The sequence below is a fragment of the Papilio machaon genome, chromosome 13, assembly GCF_912999745.1.
Source record: "Papilio machaon chromosome 13, ilPapMach1.1, whole genome shotgun sequence".
In the NCBI taxonomy this organism is placed as follows: Eukaryota; Metazoa; Arthropoda; class Insecta; order Lepidoptera; family Papilionidae; genus Papilio; species Papilio machaon.
In genome coordinates, this window is record NC_059998.1 from 8,010,773 (window position 1) to 8,037,587 (window position 26,815).

A 26,815-nucleotide genomic window follows, 5' to 3' on the forward strand; every position below is an offset into this window, starting at 1 on the left:
TCCTCGCTGAAACGTCGTGTATCTGCATCTTACAAGATTTAGGGCGAGACCCAAATCTCTCCCCCTGCTTATCATGGCGTGCGGCTCTAAGGAAATCTTCATACGTGATATTAAATTAAAATTCCTTTTTGATATTAATTGTTTTTGTGTGTCTTTATTTCGTAAGGAAGAAAGAAATACATTTATTCAAAAGAAAAGGTGTTCATTCGACATGTACTGCGGCGGTTACCGTAGCGCCGATTTTCAATAAACCCAATATGAGCGCAGTAAACAACATAAAAGAAAACAACAGTGAGACTTAAACTTATGACAAAAATTACAACTAACAAATGTAATGTACAGACCTAAAAGAGAACAAAAAGAAATCAACAATTATGATCGTTACATAAAAAAATAATAAAAGGAAAAACAGCACAAATCAAACAAAGGTATAAAAACTACTAATATATAGGCAACTCCGAGATGCCGAAACAATCTGCATGCAATTTGACACAGAAATAGCTAGGTTTTTTGATTATAAATTAGAAGATTTTTAAAGGTAAATTTAGATTTAAAACACCTCAGAGGAGGTGGTATGTTGTTCCAACTTTTGCAGCGTTGTAACAAAAACTGCCCCGGAATGCTGCCGAATGGTGCTTAGGACAGAGTATTGTCTTAGTCCAATCATGTGTCTATGTTTATTTACATCTCTGTGACATGTTCGTGATATTTTATAGTCAAATGGAAATTTCCCTCGAGTGTATTTGTGAGTTCGAATATTTTCATTGCCATAACATAAACCTTTTGTTATGCCTTGAGATTGTCTCACGCAATGTTTTATATGAGGAGACGTTTTAAGATTTTGTTGATTTTTTCATTACTTGTTTAATGTTTTAGTTTTGGAACGAAGTTCCTTATCGCGCGTTGTGAAAGGGGGCTAGACGGAAAAAATTCTTACGAAAAGTTGTCACGACACTTTTTGCTATAGTATGTTAACAACGAGTGAGCGCTACTTCACCATGGCAACGACGTGACAATATATAACGAAAATTCACAGAAATAAAATGTACTTCTTGTGAAGACTTAAGTTTTTTATTCGTAGAATAAACATTGGTTCCTTCACTAATTAATCGAAAGGAACTTCGTTTCATCCGGGTGTCCCTTGACACCTCTCAAGTTTTTTTTTTTTAAGTTTATATCTTCATCTCACTAAAAACAACACATAAAATAAGCATTTTGCAGCTTATCATTACTTGTAACGTATTTTTACAGCTTTAAGTCGCAACTTCCTATGCGCGTTAGCGATAATTTGAATTTTGTAGGATAAGTTTCACATACTCGATAAAAATTTTATTTACATTAGTTAGACATATTTATGTACACTCTGGTTTGTTTTTGTTGGTTGTTATTGTTACGAGGACGTGGTTTGGCAGAAAGGTTTTAACTATTGCCTTCCTGAAGAAATAATCAATACCATCTGGAGAAAAATGACAATGACATTGACGTTTGCGATTTTGCATTTCCTTTTTGTAAATGTCTAAAGTATTTTTCCAAAAGTTTACTTGTTCGTTTTATTTTAATCAAATTTGAATATATAAAATATGTCTGACAGCAAATCATCCCTCAGGATAGATTGGTTTGATGGTACACTTATTGAAGACACGAGACAGAATGCAACAAGCTCATCGCAGTTTGATGACGAAGATAAACCAGAAACGCAAACAAAATTAACACCAAAAGATGTCGAGAAGAAACCTATTGGATTCAAAAGATTATTTGACTTATCCCATTTAAAACCTTCGATACTTACCCTCGAAATATCTCATAGACCGGGTTTCTGGCATCTCCTAGACATTGACCTGAAAGGAGATTTTATAGTTTTAATCATTAAAATATTAAGTACCATTTATAGTTCTTTAGAAGGTGAAGAGAAATCAAAAATAGTAGCATTGTTAAGGACAAGATTTTTGAAATCAGTTTTTATAATGAATCTAAAAACTTACTTGGGACAGTTGCCCAATGTAAGAATTGTTGAAAAGAAGATGAACATGCAGTTATGGGATGACGTAGAGACATTTTATTTAAACATGTTTGTGTTGTGTGAAGGCATGAGTAAGTTTCACAGCAAAGAGAATGATGTGTTGTTTGAAGTATTGGAGTTGTTAGAGATTACAGAGACAAGTGCTGTGGGAGTGAGAGAGGAACATATGGAGACAATCAGAGACAGCTTCTTCACACAAATTGATCAATTGAAAAAGGATATTATAATGAAAATAAATCAGGTTTGTTAATTTTAAAATCAGTTATTTTTGTCTTAGTAAAGGTCTATTCTCGGTCAGTCTCTGCAGAGACAATTTATAGATATCTATAAAAATATAACATTAGTTGAACATATGTACAAAAAGTAGAACCATACGTTATGCTCAAAATATGTATTGTTTTTACAGGAAACAAACAACTGTCACACAATATCCAAACAAGTAAATGAAGATCCTAGTCATTATAAAAATTTGCAAATATTTCCCACAAAAGAGGATCTTCTCGGTGACAGTAAAATAAAAATAAAACCAAACATAATCAACGGTGCATACTCCTCTATTGAACATTATTTAGATGTGCAGTTTAAGTTGTTGAGAGAAGATTGCTTCGCACCATTACGAGAAGGAATATGTTGGTAAAAAGATTGTTTCATTATATGTATATAGATTATATTATAATAGTTAAAAAACTGTTGTTTATGGTACAATAGCTTATATAAAACATGCCATTCTAGATTTTTTTTATTGTTTTTTAAATTATTTAATACTTGTTTTTCTTTTCTACATGTGAAATGTTTCTTTTTGGCTTTAATTTCAGGCAAATACATGGAAAATCCATCTAAACGGAGACATGAAAATATAAGGTATGCACTAAAATAAATAATTAAAACTTTTCTTTATATTTTTTTTTCTCAGTTTACAAAAAAAAAGTTGACAAATGTAATTGCTTCCAAATCATCATCATCATCATCATCAGCTCGCTATACGTCCCCGCCGAGGGGCTCGGAGCCTACCCCAAGTTAGGGATGATTAGGTCATAGTCAACCACGCTGGCCAAGTGCGGGTTGACTTCACACATATCATTGAATTTCTTCTCAGATATGTGCAGCATCACGATGTTTTCCTTCACCGTAAGAACGTGGGATAAATGTACATATATAAATCGAAAATCGAAAAACACATTGGTACATGGCGGGATTCGAACCCAGGACCTGCAGATTGCAAGTCAAGTGCTTAACCCCTGAGCCATCGATGCCTTCCAAATACCAAGCATAAATGTTTGTTCTTTATATTTTCAGAGTTTATCCAAAAGTGCGTATTATTAGAACATATGTGAGCAATAATAAAGTTGGTCATCTGGTTGATATAGCGTGGCAGGATCGCTTGGATAATGGCAGTACTGATAAAAAGCAGTATGCTCACAGTAAAAAGTTAATGTTTGGCTCTCTGCTGCTCTTTACAAGTGATCGATTTGAAACTGTACTATGTGCCTCCGTACTGGATTCAAATCAACGTCTTTTGGCAGATGGTTATGTATGTATTAGTAGATTTGTGACTAAAATATCTGTATAGTTTACTTTCTTCTTATTAGCAAAGCTTTAATCTTTTAAAGGCCTATTAATAATTATTTTCGATACTAAAGTCAAATACTTAGATCATAGCATTTTGAAAACGTAACTTTATTAGTTGTTTCATATTTCATACAGTTAAATCTCTTACGAGATTTGTTACGAAATGTAATTATTTTTGTCTGAGAGGTTAATTTCTAAATTGACATATGGTTGAAAAAAATTGATATCCGTTGTATTTTTTTCCAGATTGTTGTAACATTTGAAAATCCCGTATCAAACAAAATATATGATGAGTCATACTTGATGGTGGAAAGTGAGGTTTATTTTGAGCCGTACCATAGAGTGTTGAAAGTTCTACAAAATATGAGAACAGATGATATGCCAATGAAGGAATATATTGTATATGTTCAGGTAATTTTTTAATTTTTTTACTCTAAATTTTATAATTGGAAATATACAATTGAACTTAGAAGTACATTTTTTATCAAAGTCAATTATCTAAAGTTATTTAATATATATTTGCAGGCGGAACCAAAGCCACCAAAATATTTAACAAGTGATACAATATATAGTATATTAGATGTTAATAATAAAGAAATAAGTTTCCCTGTACTTGAAACAGAAAAATGGCCTTCAAGTGAATGCTTAGGTTTAGATGAATATCAAATGAGTGCATATCAATTTGCACTTACAAGACAATTTGCAGTCATACAAGGACCCCCCGGAACTGGTAAGACATTCATAGGGATCAAAATAGCATCAACATTACTTAAGAATCTGTCTCTAGAAGGTACTCCAATGCTCATCATTTGCTACACGAATCACGCCCTTGATCAATTTCTTGAAGGAATACTTCATATAACTAAAAATATAATCAGATTTGGAAGTCAAAGTAAGAGTGAAATATTACAGAGTTACACTTTACATAATATGAAAAGTAGAGTTAAATCTAAATACTCTTATTTATACGCAAATAAAAAGGCAGAGTTGGAAAGAGTTTATAAAGAAATGATGGAAGTTCAAACTGAGATAGAAAAATGTGAGAAAGAAATAGTTTCATATAAAATTCTTAAACCTTATTTAAAAATTGGTGATAAAAGTTACGAATTAAAAACAACTAATGAAGATTCAATATTATCTTGGTTGTTCAATCATTTGGAAGAAGAAAATGACGACATAAGTGAAAATAATGATTTAGATGATTGGGAGAAACAATGTGAAGATTTAAATATCAATGATAAAGTGGAAACATGTTTCTCTGAACACTGGGTTCTTAATGAAATACAAACAATGAACAAAAGCATAGAATATGTAAAAGATTTGACGGACGATGCGATAGAGTCTGACAAAATGGTCGCCAAATTTGAGAAACAAATAACAAAATTACGAAATAGATTGAGCTATTTTAAGGTAGGTTTCTATTGATTTTAATAATTTTAAATATAGTTTATATAAAATTCTCGTGTCACAGTTTTCGTTGCCATACTCCTCCGAAACGGCTTGACCGATTTTGATGAAATTTTTTGTGCTTATCCCGGTATCTATGAGAATCGGCCAACATCTATTTTTCATACCCCCCCCCCCCCCATTTTTTAACTGCGCGCGGACGGAGTCGCGGGCGACAGCTAGTATAGTTTATATTATTCACAGATAATGTAGTATTTTTGTGATGAAGGAATTTTAGAAATGGGTGAAGAAGTTTTTGAGTTTATTTGTTACAAATATATAAAAATACAAATATTTCTTTGTGTTACAGAAAAATATGTCGTCTTTAAGAAAAATGGAGCAGATGAAAGATGTTCCTCAAATAGGAAATTTATATGAGTTAATTCCGGATAAAAGATGGATGTTTTACTTCAAAGCTGTGGCCGCTTTGAAAGATAAACTCAACACTAAAATGAATGAATTATTGGTAAGTTTTCATCTTATACATTTTTGCTCATCCTAACACATGTTAATTTTATAGAATTTAAATATTTATTAAATTTCATGCATTTCATTGAGATAATTTTATTCACTAATTTATAAATGTAATTTTTTTTACTTTCAATGTCAAAATTTAAATCTCAAATGACAACGAAAGCTTTCTCTATTGGTTGAGATTTACCGTTACCATGGCAACCGTCCATCTTTGCCGCTATTGGCTTGCAATTTTTGTCTTTTTCGTACATAACATTTTTTTATTCTATTCATGACTTCTTAAGTAGAAATGGCGTGAAAAATATATAGCTTAAGGCGTATCCTAAGCGAAGGGCTTTTTATTGCAAAAATAATTGATTAAAAACATATCGTGATAGATAAGAATTTCCGTTACATAGAAGTGTGTGTACGTTCTGTATTAGTATAGATATTGGTATGTGAGATGAATAGCGAGTGTCGTAGGAGCGAGAGCGGAGGTGTTGCGCGGAGGTGCGGGAGGTGGGCGCGCTGGTGGAGGCGGAGGTGAATGTGTGACATGTAGGACGTTGTAGGAGCGAGAGCGGAGGTGTTGCGCGGAGGTGCGGGAGGTGGGCGCGCTGGTGGAGGCGGAGGTGAATGTGTGACATGTAGGACGTTGTAGGAGCGAGAGCGGAGGTGTTGCGCGGAGGTGCGGGAGGTGGGCGCGCTGGTGGAGGCGGAGGTGAATGTGTGACATGTAGGACGTTGTAGGAGCGAGAGCGGAGGTGTTGCGCGGAGGTGCGGGAGGTGGGCGCGCTGGTGGAGGCGGAGGTGAATGTGTGACATGTAGGACGTTGTAGGAGCGAGAGCGGAGGTGTTGCGCGGAGGTGCGGGAGGTGGGCGCGCTGGTGGAGGCGGAGGTGAATGTGTGACATGTAGGACGTTGTAGGAGCGAGAGCGGAGGTGTTGCGCGGAGGTGCGGGAGGTGGGCGCGCTGGTGGAGGCGGAGGTGAATGTGTGACATGTAGGACGTTGTAGGAGCGAGAGCGGAGGTGTTGCGCGGAGGTGCGGGAGGTGGGCGCGCTGGTGGAGGCGGAGGTGAATGTGTGACATGTAGGACGTTGTAGGAGCGAGAGCGGAGGTGTTGCGCGGAGGTGCGGGAGGTGGGCGCGCTGGTGGAGGCGGAGGTGAATGTGTGACATGTAGGACGTTGTAGGAGCGAGAGCGGAGGTGTTGCGCGGAGGTGCGGGAGGTGGGCGCGCTGGTGGAGGCGGAGGTGAATGTGTGACATGTAGGACGTTGTAGGAGCGAGAGCGGAGGTGTTGCGCGGAGGTGCGGGAGGTGAGCGCGCTGGTGGAGGCGGAGGTGAATGTGTGACATGTAGGACGTTGTAGGAGCGAGAGCGGAGGTGTTGCGCGGAGGTGCGGGAGGTGGGCGCGCTGGTGGAGGCGGAGGTGAATGTGTGACATGTAGGACGTTGTAGGAGCGAGAGCGGAGGTGTTGCGCGGAGGTGCGGGAGGTGGGCGCGCTGGTGGAGGCGGAGGTGAATGTGTGACATGTAGGACGTTGTAGGAGCGAGAGCGGAGGTGTTGCGCGGAGGTGCGGGAGGTGGGCGCGCAGGTGGAGGCGGAGGTGTGCGGAGGCGCGCGAGTGCTGGCGCTGACGACGAGCGCGGCCGCACGCAGACACCGCCTGCTGCAGACACTGCGCTGCAACATCGGTATCTACATCTCGCTGCTCTCTGCGGTGTTTCACTACACGTGTCATGTCGGTGGATGTAAAGTATTTGTGTGTCAGTGTTGGTGGAGGAGGCGGCGGAGGTGTTGGAGGGTCACGTGGTGGCCGCGCTCACGGACCACTGCCAGCATCTCATACTCATCGGTATGTTTCTTTTTATATTTTTTATTTACTATAAATCCAATTTGATCGTGATCTGTAGAATTAAAAAAAAATCTCATGTGTTACTTGAGATTATGTTCTTTATCTGTGCTATATTTCAATAAAATGTGTCGAACCGTTGCAGAATAAACGAGGAAATATGTGAATCGAACGTATCCTTCGGGAACCGTAACCGTGTAACTGTGTCTTTGCCAAATGTCATCGAGATCCGTTGAGCCGTTTTCGAGATCCATATACCTGATAGAGAGTTGTGTGAGAACAGGAGATCACAAGCAGCTGCGGCCGACATCTGCACACTACGAGGTGGGGCGGCGGTACAAGCTGGAGGTGTCGCTGTTTGAGCGCATGTTGGTGGGGGGGGTGCACTCGCGCAGTTTGCGCACTCAGCGGCGCATGCGCAGTCGCGTGGCGGCGCTGCTCGTGCCGCATCTCTACCCCGCTCTGGACACACACCCCGCTGTACATCTCTACCCACATGTTAGCGGGATGAAGGATGATCTGTACTTTTACACTCATAATGTGTTTGAAGATACAGAGGTACGTGTAAAAATCTAGAAGTGTCAATCATTACGTACGTAAAGATGTTTGTTTTTCTTATCATATCTGTGGTAACTTATTAACTTCTTTATTACAATTCCTTTTATTTTATATTTTGTATATTTTCGTTATAGGAAAAGTTGAAATTGTCATAATTACTGTCGCCCAAAGTTATAGAGTTTTGCTGATCGTCATAGGGTTTAGAAGATAGCTGGAGTCACAGGAACAGTTGTGAGGCTGTGTGGTGTGTGTCGCTGGCGAACTACCTCCGTCACATGAGATACACCGCCGATGACGTCACTGTACTCACCACGTACTCCGCGCAGGCCAACCTCATTACTGAGGTGATACTTCACACAACTTCTACTTCATTTAACTGAAAAATATCCATTCATATCATCTATTTTGTTGTTTATGATAATCTTTTCTGCGAATTTCGTATTTTAAAATGATTTTTGGTTGAAATTAATAAAATTTGTTTATTACTAAAGCACAATGTATACAAGTCTTGAATTATTTTCGATAAATGGCGTTATTTTCTTCTTTTTCTCAGAAAATATTGCATAAAAAATGTATAATGTTAAAATATGTATTCATGAAGTGTTGTAATATCGCAGCTGAGCAAGAAGTACGCCGCATTGAGGGAGGTGAAGGTCAGGGTGGTGGACAAGTACCAGGGCGAGGAGAGCAGGATAGTGATACTGTCGCTGGTGAGGAGTAACAAGGACGGCAACATCGGCTTCCTCGCACAACACAACAGGATCTGTGTCGCCATGTCGCGGGCCAGAGAAGGTTACATTTTCTACATTCCTGCTCTTATTCTCAGATTTACTGATTTTTCTAGCATTATTAAAACATTGTAACTTTTTCTAGGTTTTTACATTTTCGGCAACATGGATGTTCTGAAATCCGCGAGCACAATTTGGGCCTCGATTGCTGATAAATTAAAAGAACAAAATGCTTTGGGAAGAAGAATCGTCCTGCGTTGTGAAACACATCAACACGTCACATACCAAGTAAGTTTACAATGTGACGGGATAACTCACTTTCTTATTATGTATGATGTTAAAATGATTACAGAATATTCTATTATTTCTAATATTTTCGGTTCAGGTGGAACGCTCAGAAGACTTTGATAGCTGTTTGTCTCCAAACGGAACATGTCTCAGAAACTGTCCTTAGTGTTACATTTAACAATAAATACATATGTTTACTAAATAATATGTATTTTTATTTACTTCATAAAAATATTCATCATCAGCTCACTATACGTCCCCACTGAGGGGCTCGGAGCCTACCCCAAGTTAGGGGTGTCTAAGGTCATAGTCAACTACGCTGACCCAGTCTGGGTTGACTTCACACATATCCTTGAATTTCTTCTCAGATATGTGCAGCATCACGATGTTTTCCTTCACCGTAAGAACGTCAGATAAATGTACATATGTAAATCGATAATCAAAAAACACATTATATACATATGGCAGGATTCGAACCCAGGACCTGCAGATTGCAAGTTAAGTGCTTAACCCCTGAGCCACCTACGCTCTAAAAATATTGCCAACACTTATTTGCTAATATCGCACATTTATACAATACCAATGTAAGAAGTAGACATACCTATAAAATTAGACAAATATTTAAAACTTCTTACTATATAGACACAACAATAGATATAATTCTGTTGGTCCCACTCTAGTGGATAGAAAAACTGAAAGCTCTAAGTAGATGGTGCCAGCATCAACAGTTGGCCGTCATCTGTCAAAGTTTTTATACGTCTTTGAAAGACGATTTAATAAAAAAGTATTCCTTTTTCCATTAAAAAAATTAATGAACTAACGTAAAAATTACTTATTTTTAAATTTTTTCATTGAAATGTGATCTAAGTCATTTTTATGAGTAGTCATAAAAAGGCCTTACGTCAAATTTCAACTTACTAAAATTCTATATTTAGTACTACTGTCTTCATCATACTGAAGTGTATAGTAACCACGAAGGCAGTTTTTTTCCCCATGTACTACAAACAGTGGTAGATCCCGCAACAACAATATTTGTTGGATTCACAAACTGACGCCAAGCGGAAGCAATTGCACCTACAGTCTGCAGATTGTGCCTGCTGGAGGCTTAAATTTAGTCCACGTACCCTTCTCACCCTTTTAATGTAAGAATATGATGGGAAGAAGAAGTAGATTTAGCTGAGGAGGGGACGCATATGAAGGGGAAATATCCTAATTCTGTACGATTCCCCTCCTCTGTTGATTAAAAGTAGGCAATGCATCCTCAATAGATGTCCATGGGCAACGTTGGCTTCGCTATTTCGGCGAATTCAGGAGGCCGCATGCTCGTTTGTCATCTTGTAATATAAAAAAATACTTCGTATATGCTTAGTTTGTTATCTACAGTACTTTATCAAACTTACTTCTAATTATAGGTTTGTCTGTTTGTCATTACTCACCGCTATATAGCGGTATATACCTACGAGTATATTTATATTTAAATTATAGTACATGGTTATAATACTGCAGTAAAACAATTACTTATTCGTATCATTTTTTACTTGTTATTTAAATATCGATTGCTAGAATTGAATTAATTAAAACACATTTTATGACGATTAAAAATAATTTAGTAAAATTTACTAATCTTTAAAATATAATTTAATATTTAAAACATTTTGCTAAAGCAATTCAGTTAAATTACATTCCTACAAAGTGTCGGTGTGATTTGACTAATATCTCAATATCCTATGTGCGACAATCCTCTACAAAGTAACAAAGTGGCATATTATCCATCGAAAGATCTAGATGTTTCATATTTATGTCAACATGTAACATATATTTATACATCAACTACAATATTATATAGTATCGGAACTTTATTAATAACCAATCCATTAATACGTCGCTTTACATTGTCTGCTTCATTATTTTGAAAGCAATCAATTGTAGGTTTATTAAAATTATAAAGATACATAAAAATACAAAATTATACTTGTCACTTCAAATTACAAAGTTGTATCGTCTCAGCCACTGAAGATGTTGAGAAGTAAATTTCATCTTGAGAAGTGTAACAAAGCTCCGATAAAGCACAATCCAGATTTTATGTTGGACAACTTTGTGGAGGCCGAAATGAAGTCAGTCCTGCGGCCGCTGTATCTGGCACAGTACCTGTCCTTGGCCCCCAAGTACTCCATGCGTTACGATCTCATTACATCCAACTGTTATAAGTTCAATGTGTTCGTCTGTCTGTGCGCTGTTGGGATTGGTACGACTTGGTTCTCGAGTGTCCTAGACTATTTGGTCAAAGCTGGAGGAATGTACGCTGCAACTGTTTTTGCTTACAGTGTAACTTTATTATGTGCTATAATTCTCAATTCATTTATAACAACATCACATAGTAATATGAACGCAAACTTGATTGTGTTGATACAAAGGATACAGAAACGCTTCATATTTGTCAAATTTGATACTAGAGATATTGCTAAAGGCAATTGGTTATTTGTCATAATAATAAGTACATATAACGTTGCACATTTCGCGTCTCGATTTTTAGACACAAATATAAAAGTTATATCAATAATCGTGACGCATTTAATTTATCTGTCCATTGACTGTAACAGTATTGTCGCAATTCGTATGATACATTTGTTGGGCAAACTCATAGAGACGTGGATCTCAGAGTTGAAATGTTCTTGTTGTGCGAATTGTTTTGACATCGAGGCCAAGGATTATTTAAGAAAAATAATTATATCCTACGATGAACTTATGGAAGCGATCAAAATCTGTAATAAAATCTTCAGAGTTCCGGTAATTATTGATTTATTTGTTACAATATTATTTTATTTTATATTTATATTAAATTTCATGTTTCTTTTTCAGATTTTCTTCACGGTGTTGTCGTCTTTTTTTCATGCTTTTGTTATTGTCCAAGGTGCTATTTCTGTGAGTTTACTTATGCTTCGACATCGACAATATTTGCAAGAAAATCTTTTCAATATCTTACATCGAAAAAATCTAATTTTAGATGCCAGTTTGGAAGAAATCATTATACGCAGCTCAATTGATTTGGTTAAAAAATGTTACACTTGTAGCTATATTATGTATGGAAAGTGAGAATATTCATTTAAAAGTAAAAAACGCTCAAGTCGCCTGCATCGTACTGTGTGCGAGAGAGAGAACATCAGGTCAGTTATTACCCGACTGACAAGAGAGTAATATATTTAAATTAAAGTGATTTTTAATAATTTAATTGCCTACATTTTGTCACCTTGTATTGATACATATTGACATCCCTCTCTTTCTCCTTGATGAGACAGAGATAACAATATTTATTATAACAAGTTTCACTGCAGTGGAAACACACAGTGAGTGTGAGCAAGAAACAAATGAGTCCGTATCCTTACACTATATGGATGATACTGTACACGGTATGAAGTACAGTACCATTCAAATATTTTGGCGACGCGAAATGACGTACGAGACGTCGCATAACACAATATTTGGGTAAGGGTGGAAAGTAAAGGGACACTTTGTAACGTCGTTTTAGTCCTCAAAGTTTAATTGAGGATGAGTAAAGAACTGTTCTATGTTGTACTGTAGAGCTGTCACAGCTGATGCGCCGCCAGGAGCAGTGGGCGGGCCCGGAGCGCGGCGAGGGATGGCTGCGCGCTGCCGGCCTGTTCTCCGTCGACGCCGCGTTGCCGCCGCGCTTCCTCGCCGTGCTCGGCACCTATATTGTCGCCATACTGCAGTTGCACTTCTTGTGAACTTCTCTTTTTTCACTATATAATTTAAACATTTCAGTTGTTATGTTGCAATAAATTGTGAACACATCGTCCACTCTGTATTCCTTAGTAGCACATTATTTGTGATGTTATTGATGTAATGCATTGTTAATTATGCAGTAGAATTAAATTGTTAGATTTGTGCATACATTAAACGCATATGAATTGACCACTAAAATTAAGCCTTTAATTTTTACGCATACCTTCATATTAACTTCAGCTTTCTATTATCAGAAATATTACCAGGGTCGATAATTTTTAAAACAAAAAATCATAGTAAGATGAAACCCATTAGAAAAGGAGGGGGATATTATAAAAATTAAAGGAAAAATAATTTACAGGCGATCTGAGGTCGGGAAGGTGTTGGGGGAGAGTTTTTAAGGGTAAAAAACGGTTTATCTCGATTTCCGGCAAAACTAAAAGTCCTATGTAAAAAGTCAAAAGGCAAAGTTGTAGGTAATAAAAAGATCTAAAACTGTTGTATTTGCACTTTTTTCACATAATCTCAAAATTGAAAAAAACCAAGTTTTTTATTTTTATCTTTTACAAAAATTTTTTTTTTCACGAAATTTGGTGAAAATGTACCTTTTTATGTCCCGAATACGCAATTATTAGAATAACTTGATTAGAAATATTTATTTTTTCACCTTATATTTAATTAATATCGAAAAAGCACCCTAATTTGCAATCGAAAATTCACCCGTCAAAATTTCAGCTTTTTTCAAAAAGTTGGTATGCTTTCTGTTCGTTGAAATCTCTACTTTTCGATGGTGAAAAAAAATTATTGTACCATAGTAAATCTTCTCAGAAAATGCAAAAAATCGAAAATACTCGAATTTGGTTTTTTTTAAAATTATTATATACAATTTTGTGCTATTTATTAAAATTTACACTTTAATTACTCGCAAAACTTAAGATTACATGGTACATTGATAAAAAAATTGCAAATCAAAATATACTGCTATAATTAACAAACACATAAGTTAATCAAATTAATATTTAATAAGACATCTACAGTATTTGGAGAAAGTTGTAGAATCTTCTTTAAATTATATATAACTAGCGTAGATGCTTATTTATAACTATTTTTAGCCGACTTCAAAAAGAAGGAGGTTATCAATTCGACTGAATTTTTTTTTTTTATGTGTGTTACCGCGAATCTCCGCCCCTGGTGGTCCGATTTTGATAAAAATTATTTTAATCGAAAGGAAGTGCTTGCAGGTGGGTCCCATTTTTTTTTTTTAAATAACTAGAAGACTAGTAGATTTTGAATAAGCTTCAAAATTTGTTGCGAAAATTAGGGACATTTTTGCTTTCAGCGCTTACGTAGGCTAAACTATAAGACCTACATCAAAATGATGTATGGCGAATTGTAGCTCTTTAAATGTGCTAAATAAAAGTCCGCGATAGCATATATCTATCTTTTATAGTTTTCTCACAATAACCATTTTTTTCTTTAGAAACATTAATTAAATTCATGCCCTATTTCCGACGCTATTATTCAAGTTCAGTATTAACCCTTATGTAAATAAATATGTTCATTATCAAGAGAATTTAATGTAGATTATATTTGCCCTTGAAACTATATCATTCTGTCTAATAGTTTAGGAGATATCGTAAGAATAAAATTACGCGGAAACGAAAAATGCTACATCGCGTTACAATGAATAGCACAAATTTGCTTTCTGGGCTTACGTAGGTCAAACTATATGACCTACATTAAAATGATGTATGGAGTAATTATAGATCCTTAAATTTGCTAAATAATAGTCTCAGGTGGCATATATCTATCATCTATGGATGTCTCACAAAAACCATGTTATTGTGAACAAACTTCGATTAAAATGCACACGAAAAACAGAATCCTTATCAAAATAAATATGTTTGATGGCTAGAGTATTAAATGCAGATTACATTAGTCTTTAAACTATGTAATTCTGATCAATAGTTTGGAAGACATTAAATGATTAAAAACTACGCGCATTCGAAAAATGCTAGTGCGGCGCGCGGCTGGACAAAATTAAAGGCACGCTACGATGTATTAGTTCGTTAATTTTCAATTTGTATACCGATTTTGATAATTATTTCATTGTTTAAAGGATAAGTGGTTTTCTGGTGCATTCTAAATTAGTTATTGAATACAAGTACACACATATTAAATAGGAAAGTCCTTTTCTTTATTTGTCTTATTTATGTCCTTATACGTATTAAGGAAATTTGTAATTGAACTTCAAATTCACTAAAAATTGTGAAATAAAACAAAAATTTTAAGAAAAAAAAATAGCCGACTTCAAAAAAAAAAACAATCTCAAACAAAATGCACTCAAAAGTAACATAAAAAAACAATTTCAAACAAAATGCATTCAAAAGTACCTTAAAAAACAATGTCAAACAAAATGCACTAAAAAGAAACAAAATAATGTCATGAAAACTTCTTTCTTTCTTCTCTCTTTCAAAAACCCTCTAAACTCTAAAGAAAGTTCTCTTCTTTCTTGTAACATGTCTATATTGTATAATTATTGTTATTTCGCAGTCGGTTTCGGCCTAAGTAGGGACATAAACGTAAGTATGTCTAATACATCTCAAATATAAAATGTATAATATTATATTTACTTCGGCCGACACCGACTGCGAAATAACAATAATTATACAATATAGACATGTTACAAGAAAGAAGAGAACTTTCTTTAGAGTTTAGAGGGTTTTTGAAAGAGAGAAGAAAGAAAGAAGTTTTCATGACATTATTTTGTTTCTTTTTAGTGCATTTTGTTTGACATTGTTTTTTAAGGTACTTTTGAATGCATTTTGTTTGAAATTGTTTTTTTATGTTACTTTTGAGTGCGTTTTGTTTGAGATTGTTTTTTTTTTTGAAGTCGGCTATTTTAAGATAATTTATATACCTGGGTGACCTACGAAAAATTTTAGCCCATCAAAAGGTGTTTCATAGAGAAGTGGGGAAGGTGCTAGGCGGGTCTGGGTCTTACTACATACCCGGCTTGCAAAGAAAAATCCTACTTTCTTTTCAATTTTTTAGGAGCATTTTACAAATTATTAATTTGACTATTAGAATAATTTTTAGTGTAGGTTTTATCGTCCTTCACATCGAAAACACTTAAAAATTAATAAATAAAAGCAATAAAATTAACGTAATGAACATATGTATATATGTACACTAATTATTATTACAGTCATCAGTTTGAAATACACACAGTGTCAGGTCAGTCGTGTCCTTGTTAACCAACGACATGATTAAAATAAAATTACCAAATCCAATTAAAAATGCACTCGTAAAAAATTATAATACCGATTTCGTGTTAGACAATTTTCTACAAACTGAGTTCCGAAAGATTATTTTACCCTTGTACTTGCTACAATGTCTGACGCTGGCCCCCAAGTTCTCCATACGCTACGACTTGATCACTTCTGACAGCTGCAGGACTAAAGTGATCATAGCCGCCAGCGCATTTGTCATCTTTGTCAAATATAGTTATGATTTCATAGTGTATACAAATACCATAAAAGTCAAATTAAACTCAATGTACGTGTTCCTCATCAGCCTTCAGCTTTGGTCTTTCTTTGCAGCTTTCATTGTCAACTGTTTGGTGACAGTTCTGAGAAGTGAAATTAACGCATATCTAATAATACGTCTCCAAAGAATACATTACTCTTATAGATTTGTTAAAATGGAAGTAAAACACACAATGATTGTTAATTGGATTATATTTTTTGGCATTCTCTTGTACTACATTATCATTTGTATTATTCGCATCATGACTTTTGACGAACCTGCGTTAATCATTATTTTGTCTCATTTATTCGCCCTGTCCACTGATTGCAACAATATTTATATAACGCGTGTATTGACTTTGTTCAAGAACGCGATATTGTTGTGGATTAATGAATACCAACATATTATATTAAATTTGTCTAACACCGGAACTGAAGACTCACATACAGCAAAGCTCGTACAAACGTACAACGAATTGATTTCAGTTTGGCGAATGTGTCAATCAGTATTTGGGATACCGGTAATTCTTTAAATAAATACCACAGTACCTTAGTTAAGTCGATTTTGATGTTAATTTAAGTTTCCACTGTTTTCTAGATCGCGTGCTTTGTGGTCACCACATTCATACGGGTCATGTGTAACGTACAAACTCTCATTGAGGTAAGAACGTAGTTTTGTGAACGATACAATCAAACAAACATAGGGAGAAATGTAATTAAAACGGTTCGTTATTTTTTAGGAGCCTATTTGGAATTTTGATTTTATTATTGCGCTGTTGTGGAATGTGCGGAACATTCTGTTGATCGCTGCGTTAAGCTTGGAGTGCGAGAACATTTACACATCGATGAAAAACATTCGGGTCGCTTGTATAATGGCAAAAGAAGCGGGTACATGTTCAGGTACATCGAGTTTATCAATCCTTTCTTACAACGTGCCAGAATAACAAATTGATTGGAAAAGATTGATAAGAACTTTCAGATTCATCAATTGATCTGGAATGTTGTGAAACTGTTGACGGTAGAGGTGTGGTTGCGTGGCAGATGCGGTGGCGAGCGCGGTGTGCGGCGGTGCGCAGTTCGAGGCTCTGACTGCGGGCGGCGTGCTGGCGGTGGATGCGGCGCTGCTGGCGCGCCTCGTGGCCACCATCGCCACGTACGCTGTCGTGCTGCTGCAGATTAAATTCCTTTCCTAGATAATTGTTGTCTTTTATATCCATCCACTATATTGGTTCATCTTACTTCTTACTAATATTATAAATGCGAATGTTTGGATGGATGGATGTTTGTTTGAAGGTATTTCTGGAACGGGACAACGGATCTTGTGAACGTGAACATAAATTGTAAACTACCGAGTCCCGCTAAGCAGTTTCTCCCGCTGTAATATTTTGTGAGATCTCATGTAAATATTAGTTTGTTTACCTTATGTTCGAGTGTATTGATTACTGATGTAAACTTCTTGCTTGAAACTATCACCCATAAGCTAATCACATTGTCAATCTGTTTTGTTATTGTCTTTGTTAATGTATCTAATGTGACCAAAATATATTTCACTGTTAATTTTAGCTTATTAAAACGTCATATTCATTAAAGGTTTTCTGTTATTTTAGTTACATTAAGATAAGAATAGAACTAATAAAAAGAACGTTACGTTTCCGACGAAGAACACTTTATTGAATGAATTTAGAAATATTATTAAAAACCTTATACAGATAGGACATCTTAATTGTAGGAACTGGGTTTGAGAAAAAAACGCAAGATTTGATCAAGTTTGTTTAATCAAACAAATAACAAAAACTTGTTTAAGCGAAATGTCAGCCGTAATCCAGTGAGAGGATGGACACACACACACACACACACACACACAATATTTTTCCAATCAGGATCAGGCTCTATAAATTTTTAAATTAAAATTAACAGTAAAACCAAAAAGCAGTCGTGAATACACCCAAAACACCATTTACTGCAAAATATAATACGAATTGAATGAAGAAATCGTAATTCCACGAACTAAACATATGAAAAAAAAACAAATGAAGGATCTAAGGAAATAAGCTAGGCAAAGGAATTTAATCTGCAGCAGCACGACAGCGTACGTGGCGATAGTGGCCACGAGGCGCGCCAGCAGCGCCGCATCCACCGCCAGCACGCCGCCCGCAGTCAGCGCCTCGAACTGCGCACCGCCGCACACCGCGCTCGCCACCGCATCTACCACGCAACCACACCTCTACCGTCAACAGTTTCACAACATTCCAGATCAAGTAATGGTTCCGATAGTTCTTATCAATCTTTACCGATCAAAATGTTATTCTGGCACGTTGTAAGAAATGATTGATAAACTCGATGTACCTGAAGATGTATCCGCTTCTCTTGCCATTATACAAGCGACCCGAATGTTTTTCATCGATGTGTAAATGTTCTCGCACTCCAAGCTTAACGTGGCGATCAACAGAATGTTCCGCACATTCCACAACAGCGGAATAATAAAATCAAAATTCCAAATAGGCTCCTAGAAAATAACGAACCGTTTTACCTCAATGAGAGTTTGTACATTATACATGGCCCGTGTGAATGTGGTGACCACAAAGCACGCGATCTAGAAAACAGTGGAAACTTAAATTAACATCAAAATCGACTTAACTAAGGTACTGTGGTATTTATTTAAAGAATTACCGGTATCCCAAAGACTGATTGACACATTCGCCACACTTCAATCAATTCGTTGTACGTTTGTACGAGCTTAGCTGTATGTGAGTCTTCAGTTCCGGTGTTAGACAAATTTAATATAATATGTTGGTATTCATTAATCCACGACAATATCGCGTTCTTGAACAAAGTCCATACACGCGCTGTTTATTCTTACGATATCTCCTAAACTATTAGACAAAATGATATAGTTTCAAGGGCAAATATAATCTACATTAAATTTTCTTGATAATGAACATATTTATTTACATAAGGGTTAATACTGAACTCGAATAATAGCGTCGGAAATAGGGCATGAATTTAATTGAGGTTTCTGAAGAAAAAAATGGTTATTGTGAGAAAACTATAAAAGATAGATATATGCTATCGCGGACTTTTATTTAGGACATTTAAAGAGCTACAATTCGTCGATACATCATTTTCATGTAGGTCTTATAGTTTAGCCTACGTAAGCGCTGAAAGCAAAATTGTCCATAATTTTCGCAACAAATGAAGCTAATTTCAAAGTCTACTAGTCTTCTAGTTATTTAAAAAAAAATGGGACCCATCTGCAAGCACTTCGATTAAAATATCTTTTATCAAAATCGGACCACCAGGGGCAGAGTTTCGCGGTAACACACACAAAAAAAAATACAGTCGAATTTATAACCTCCTTCTTTTTGAAGTCGGCTAAAAAGACGACAGCACCGTGAAGAAAATCTGAAAAATAAACATGAAATTTAATATGAAAATAAAATAAAATAATATTTTAATAGATGAATCAATAATTACCGGAACTCTGAAGATTTTATTACAGATTTTGATCGCTTCCATAAGTTCATCGTAGGATATAATTATTTTTCATAAATAATCCTTGGCCTCGATGTCAAAACAATTCGCACAACAAGAACATTTCAACTCTGAGATCCACGTCTCTATGAGTTTGCCCAACAAATGTATCATACGAATTGCGACAATACTGTTAAAGTCAATGGACAGATAAATTAAATGCGTCACGATTATTGATATAACTTTTATATTTGTGTCATATTGTTGTAAAATAATAAGGTAGCGACATTTTAATGGATTAATTTACAAGAATCAACTGTTAATTTAATTAAGTAAATTTACATCTTGAAATTTTAATTAAATAAATGGATGTAAACTAGCAGAAGGAAATTTTCAATCATCATCAAAGTCATTGAAGAAATGAAAGCAACAAACTCTGCTGGATCATCTCCCAAGCAAAGAAGAGACATTGTGTTTGAATGTATCTATTGAATTCTACGATTGAGCACACAAAGATGAGCTGGAGAGTTATTTGCAGGAGTTCCAAATCTTGGCCTGAGTCGAGGAAATACGAGACGGCAAAACATGACTCTTACCATAGGAGGCCAGGGCCCGTAGTGTCACTCTAGTTATTTTAGTTTTTACCGCAGGAAAGAATGGTAAAGGAAAGAGGATAATACAATAGGGTTATGGATGGTAACTTATTCGCTTCTCTGCAAAATAAAAATACGCTAAATATGTGCACAATTTTTTTACTTTTTGAGATGACAATTTTGTGACGAGCAGCATAACGTGGGACATAGTAAAGCACTAAAAGAGAGTTAAATAAATAGTTTATAAAAAGTAGAATTGCAGAATGACTACAGTGTACGTGGCGAGTACAGCGAGGAAGCGCGGCAGTAGCGCGGCGTCCACAGGGAATAAGCCGGCCGCGCGCAGCCAGCCCGCGCCACTGCTCGCGCCCGCCCGCGGTCCTCGCAGGTGCAGCACGCGGCATAACTCTGCACAAAAAGAAAATAGAAAATCAAAATTAAATTTATGATTACTTTTAAGGAAGGTAACTAATTAGAAATTGACGCTGCTTTACTTATTTTTTTGAGGTCGAACTTTTACGTAATGCTTTACCAGAAATTTGTAGACCGGAGCCGGCGTCACAAATACTCACAAACTAACCTGCGGATCTGTCTGTTGCACTCAGCATAGTGCAAGCCACTGCAGCGTTTTTCATTTTCAAACAAACATTCTCACTCTCCATGCATAATATTGACAGCAAAGTAATATTTTTTATCCAAAGAGTCTGTGATATATACATAGTTCGTTTCCAAGATGGTAACTAAAAGTCAAAAAAATTCTATCAAACAGTGATTTTAAAAATCCAGTGATCCAACACGAATCTTAGTAAATTTTTTAAACTTTCGTGAAACATAAAAATAAATTGATTAAGAACGGCTTAACTCACGTACGATCGCCCGTTGACGGCACCGACTAGTTTCGGAACCGTCGGGGGTCCATCTTCAAGGCGAGTGTTTATTTGGAGACTTCGCGTCACGTCTCGCACTGTCGGACTGTCGGACGGTGCCGGAGCCGTCACCGGACGATCATACATGAGTTAAGCCGTTCTTAATTAATTCAATCTTACTACTTCTGTCCTATGGCTCCCTGATATGGTCCAAGGCCATGACTTTTTCCTGTGACTAATTTGAAATTATTATTTTATTCACAATAATATTTTATCAATATATTAAATATTATTCGTGCAGATATAACAGTGGCGACACAACGGAATATAACTTTTTGTGAAATACTTACCAAAATGATGTATTGAAGATTAAAAAAAACTTGGATAAATGACATGACCACCGTAAACAAAATCTGCAATTAATAATGAACATTAAATTAATATTAATTATTATTAGAGTATATATACCGCAGTAAGTGATAACGTTAGGATATAGTCACCGAAAGTCCGAAAATTTTATTGCAGATATCCAGCGCTTCAAGAATTTTATTGTAAGCCGTTATTATTTTTTTCATCCGAGCCTCCTTGTTTTGGATATAATAATCTGTTCCTCTATCATCTAAAGAATTTGCACAACAAACATTTTCCAATTCTAAGATCCATGTATCTATGTATTTTCCCAGCAAATGTATCATACGAACTTCGATAACTAAATTACAATCATTGGAAACATAAATCAAATGTACTAAAAACATTCTAATAACCGAATGAGGCACTTATACCACTCTGAGTACAAAATGTAATACGTTGAAAATAATAATTACTGTTACAAATATCCAATTAACGATGGTCATATTTCTAGTATTAAACTTGACATATTTAAAATCTCTGTGAATTTTTTGAATCAATATAATTAAATATGCGTTCACATTACTTTTAGATGTTGTTACTGTTGAATTAATAATATACACAGTTATTAATGAAATATTATATACAAATAAAGTTGTAGAATACATTGTGCCGAATGGCCTTAATACATCGATCACGAAATAAAACAAAGTTGCAGCGATTGCAACAGCGCACAGACATACGAATGCATAAAACTGAGAACTATTGGATGTAATGAGATCGTAACGCATGGAGTACTTGGGGGCTAGAGAGAGGTACTGTGCCAGATACAGCGGCCGCAGGATTGACTTCACTTCGGCCTCCACAAAGTTGTCCAACATAAAATCTGGATTGTGCTTTGTCGAAGCTTTGTTCGATTTCTCAACACGGAATTTGCCTCTTAACATTTTTCAGAATATGTCGTTACAAAGCCGTTCGGCATCAGATATATTCACAGTCGGTAATGTATTGTCATGTACAGTTATGCTTTTAATAAAATACATTGCTTTCAAATTAATGAGTTAGACAATGTGTAGATGTTAGAACTAGATTAAAATTAAATTTATAACATTACGTTGAAGTTAAATAAATTATGAAGATTTCTATACAAGCGTTATCTTTCTAACAAAAAGCGAATCATGAAAGTCGCTTCACCAGAATTAATTTATCAAGTAAATCTGAAATTAGAAAAAAAAGTACGTGAATTTATAGTTTACCGAGAGTAAAATTCGGATGTATATAAGCATACGACACTCTGGTGATCTCTACAATATCGACAGTGTGTTTCACATTTCAGTGACAGTGTTTTAAGCACCTCTACGACTTTTGACATCTCCAGGAAAGAGGAAGAACAAGTCCTGGCTACGTTCTTGCAAACAAAACATTCTCACCACCTTATTGGAAGGTTAGTAATTTGGTCGATTTCAATTTTATTCCATTGATTGTTATCGCATTTCGAAAAGCACTTCATAAATTAAGTTGCGACAAAATAATCAATGGCAACGTATATTACTTTATATCGATATAATAAATAATAATCAGTTTGAATTTGAACACTGGTTGAGGACAGTTCAGGTTTTAAATTTATCCGACATGATTAAAATAAAATTACCAAATTGTAACGTAAGAATTAAAAATGCACTCGTAAAAAATTATAATACAGATTTCGTGTTAGACAATTTTCTACAAACTGAGTTCCGAAAGATTATTTTACCTTTGTACTTGCTGCAATGTCTGACGCTGGCCCCCAAGTTCTCCATACGCTACGACTTGATCACTTCTGACAGCTGCAGGACTAAAGTGATCATAGCCGCCAGCGCTTTTGTCATCTTTGTCAAATATAGTTATGATGTCATAGAGTTTGCAAATATCTTAAAAGTAAATTTAAACTCAATGTACGTGTTCCTCATCAGCCTTCAGTATTGGTCTTTCTTTGCAGCTTTCATTGTCAACTGTTTGCTGACAGTTCTGAGAAGTGAAATTAACGCATATCTAATAGTACGACTCCAAAGAATACATTACTCTTATAGATTTGTTAAAATGGAAGTAAAACACACAATGGTTATTAATTGGATTATATTTTTTAGCATTCTCTTGTACCACATTATCGTTTGTATTATTCGCATAAAAACTTTCGACGACTCTGTGTTATTCGCTATTTTGTCTCATTTATTCGGCTTGTCCATTGATTGCAACAATATTTATATAGCGCGTGTATTGACTTTGTTCAAGAGCGCGATATTGTCGTGGATTAATGAATACCAACATATTATATTGAATTTGTCTAACACCGGAACTGAAGACTCACATACAGCAAAGCTCGTAGAAATGTACAACGAATTGATAGCAGTTTGGCGAATGTGTCAATCAGTCTTTGGGATACCGGTAATTCTATAAATAAATACCACAGTACCTTAGTTAAGTCGATTTTGACGTTAACTTACGTTTCCACTGTTCTCTAGATCGCGTGCTTTGTGGTCACCACATTCACACAGGCCATGTGTAATGTACAAACTCTCATTGAGGTAAGAACGTAGTTATGCAGACGTAAAAATGAAATAGACAAAGGTAGAAGTAACCAAAACAGCTCGTATTTTTTTAGGAGCCTACTTGGAATTTTAGTTTTATTTATGCACTGACGTGGAATGTGCGGAACATTCTGTTGATCGCCACGTTAAGCTTGGAGTGCGAGAACATTTACACATCGATGAAAAACATTCGGGTCGCTTGTATAATGGCAAGAGAAGCGGATACATCTTCAGGTACATCGAGTTTATCAATCATTTCTTACAACGTGCCAGAATAACATTTTGATCGGTAAAGATTGATAAGAACTATCGGAATCATCACTTGATCTGGAATGTTGTGAAACTGTTGACGGTAGAGGTGTGGTTGCGTGGCAGATGCGGTGGCGAGCGCGGTGTGCGGCGGTGCGCAGTTCGAGGTGCTGACTGCGGGCGGCGTGCTGGCGGTGGATGCGGCGCTGCTGGCGCGCCTCGTGGCCACCATCGCCACGTACGCTGTCGTGCTGCTGCAGATTAAATTCCTTTCCTAGATAATTGTTGTCTTTTATATCCATCCACTATATTGGTTCATCTTACTTCTTACTAATATTATAAATGCGAATGTTTGGATGGATGGATGTTTGTTTGAAGGTATTTCTGGAACGGGACAACGGATCTTGTGAACGTGAACATAAATTGTAAACTACCGAGTCCCGCTAAGCAGTTTCTCCCGCTGTAATATTTTGTGAGATCTCATGTAAATATTAGTTTGTTTACCTTATGTTCGAGTGTATTGATTACTGATGTAAACTTCTTGCTTGAAACTATCACCCATAAGCTAATCACATTGTCAATCTGTTTTGTTATTGTCTTTGTTAATGTATCTAATGTGACCAAAATATATTTCACTGTTAATTTTAGCTTATTAAAACGTCATATTCATTAAAGGTTTATTCTGTTTTCTCATTTGTTTATTTCTGTTATTTCAGTTACATTAAGATAAGAATGGAACTAATAAAAAGAACGTTACGTTTCCGACGAATGACACTTCATTGAATGAATTTTGAAATGTTATCATAAACCTTATACAGATAGGGCATCTAAATGTAGGAACTGGGTTTGAGAAGAAAACGCTAGGTTTGATCAAGTTTGTTTAATCAAACAAATAACAAAAACTTGTTTATGCAAATTGTCTAAACCGTGATCCAGTGAGAGGATGACACACACACACACACACACACACACACACACACACACACACGCAATATTTTTCCAATCATGATCTCTCTAAATTTAAAAAAAAAACAAATGAAGAAGAATCTAAGGAATTAAGCTAGGAAAGGAATTTAATTTGCAGCAGCACGACAGCGTACGTGGCGATGGTGGCCACGAGGCGCGCCAGCAGCGCCGCATCCACCGCCAGCACGCCGCCCGCAGTCAGCGCCTCGAACTGCGCGCCGTTGCACACCGCGCTCGCCACCGCATCTGCCACGCAACCACACCTCTACCGTCATTCAGTTTCACAACATTCCAGATCAAGTGATGAATCCGATAGTTCTTATCAATCTTTTCCGAGCAATATATTCGATGACTTGCCATGGTCTATAATTTTTATTCTGGCACGTTGTACAAAAGGATTGATAAACTCAATGTACCTGAATATTTATCCGCTTCTCTTGTCATTATACAAGCGACCCGAATGTTTTTCATCGACGTGTAAATGTTCTCGCACTCGAAGCTTATCGCGGTGACCAACAGAATGTTCCGCACATTCCACGTCAGTGCATAAATAAAACTAAAATTCCAAGTAGGCTCCTAGAAAAATACGATGGTTACTTCTCCCTTTGTCTATTTCATTTTTACGTTCGCATAACTACCTTCTTACCTCAATGAGAGTTTGTACATTACACATGGCCTGTGTGAATGTAGTGACCACAAAGAACGCGATCTAGAGAACAGTGGAAACGTAAGTTAACATCAAAATCGACTTAACTATGGTACTGTGATTAATTTTAGGTTTATAGAATTACCGGTATCCCAAATACTGATTGACACATTCGCCAAACTGCAATCAATTCGTTGTACGTTTGTACGAGCTTTGCTGTATGTGAGTCTTCAGTTCCGGTGTTAGCCAAATTCAATATAATATGTTGGTATTCGCTAATCCACGACAATATCGCGCTCTTGAATAAAGTCAATACACGCGCTATATAAATATTGTTGCAATCAATGGACAAGGCGAATAAATGAGACAAAATAGTGAATAACACAGAGTCGTCGAAAGTTTTCATGCGAATAATACAAATGATAATGTGGTACAAGAGAATGCTAAAAAACAGAATCCAATTAACAACCATTGTGTGTTTTACTTCCATTTTAACAAATCTATAAGAGTAACGTATTCTTTGAAGTCGTACTATTAGATATGCGTTAATTTCACTTCTCAGAACTGTCAGCAAACAATTGACAATGAAAGCTGCAAATAAAAACCAAAGCTGAAGGCTGATGAGGAACACGTAAATTGAGTTTAAATTGACTTTTATGATATTTGCATACACTATGACATCATAACTAAATTTAAAAAAGATGACAAATGCGCTGGCGGCTATGATCACTTTAGTCCTGCAGCTGTCAGAAGTGATCAAGCCGTAGCGTATGGAGAACTTGGGGGCCAGCGTCAGACATTGTAGCAAGTACAAAGGTAAAATAATCTTTCGGAACTCAGTTTGTAGAAAATTGTCTAACACGAAATCTGTATTATAATTTTTTACGAGTGCATTTTTAATTCTTACGTTACAATTTGG

At 36.1% G+C, this 26,815-nt stretch overlaps 1 protein-coding gene across 1 annotated transcript; it reads left to right on the forward strand.

The window, feature by feature from the left end:
• The first annotated feature begins 1,485 nt into the window (after positions 1-1,485).
• On the forward strand, positions 1,486-9,098 carry LOC106709169 (NFX1-type zinc finger-containing protein 1). The gene is made up of 14 exons (XM_045680446.1): positions 1,486-2,261; positions 2,427-2,649; positions 2,836-2,881; positions 3,317-3,551; positions 3,836-4,000; positions 4,115-4,999; positions 5,346-5,501; positions 7,040-7,187; positions 7,265-7,348; positions 7,629-7,903; positions 8,101-8,247; positions 8,521-8,695; positions 8,777-8,919; positions 9,017-9,098. The coding sequence occupies exons 1-14, from the start codon at positions 1,581-1,583 to the stop codon at positions 9,083-9,085; spliced, it is 3,432 nt and encodes a 1,143-aa protein (XP_045536402.1). The 5' UTR covers positions 1,486-1,580; the 3' UTR covers positions 9,086-9,098.
• Positions 9,099-26,815: the final 17,717 nt, after the last annotated feature.

Coding starts and splice junctions, on each gene's coding strand:
- LOC106709169 (XM_045680446.1), top strand. CDS start 1,581: ATGTCTGACAGCAAATCATCCCTCAGGATAGATTGGTTTGATGGTACA. Junction 7,904..8,100: donor ATGTGTTTGAAGATACAGAG/GTACGTGTAAAA, acceptor TGATCGTCATAG/GGTTTAGAAGATAGCTGGAG. Junction 8,248..8,520: donor AGGCCAACCTCATTACTGAG/GTGATACTTCAC, acceptor GTAATATCGCAG/CTGAGCAAGAAGTACGCCGC.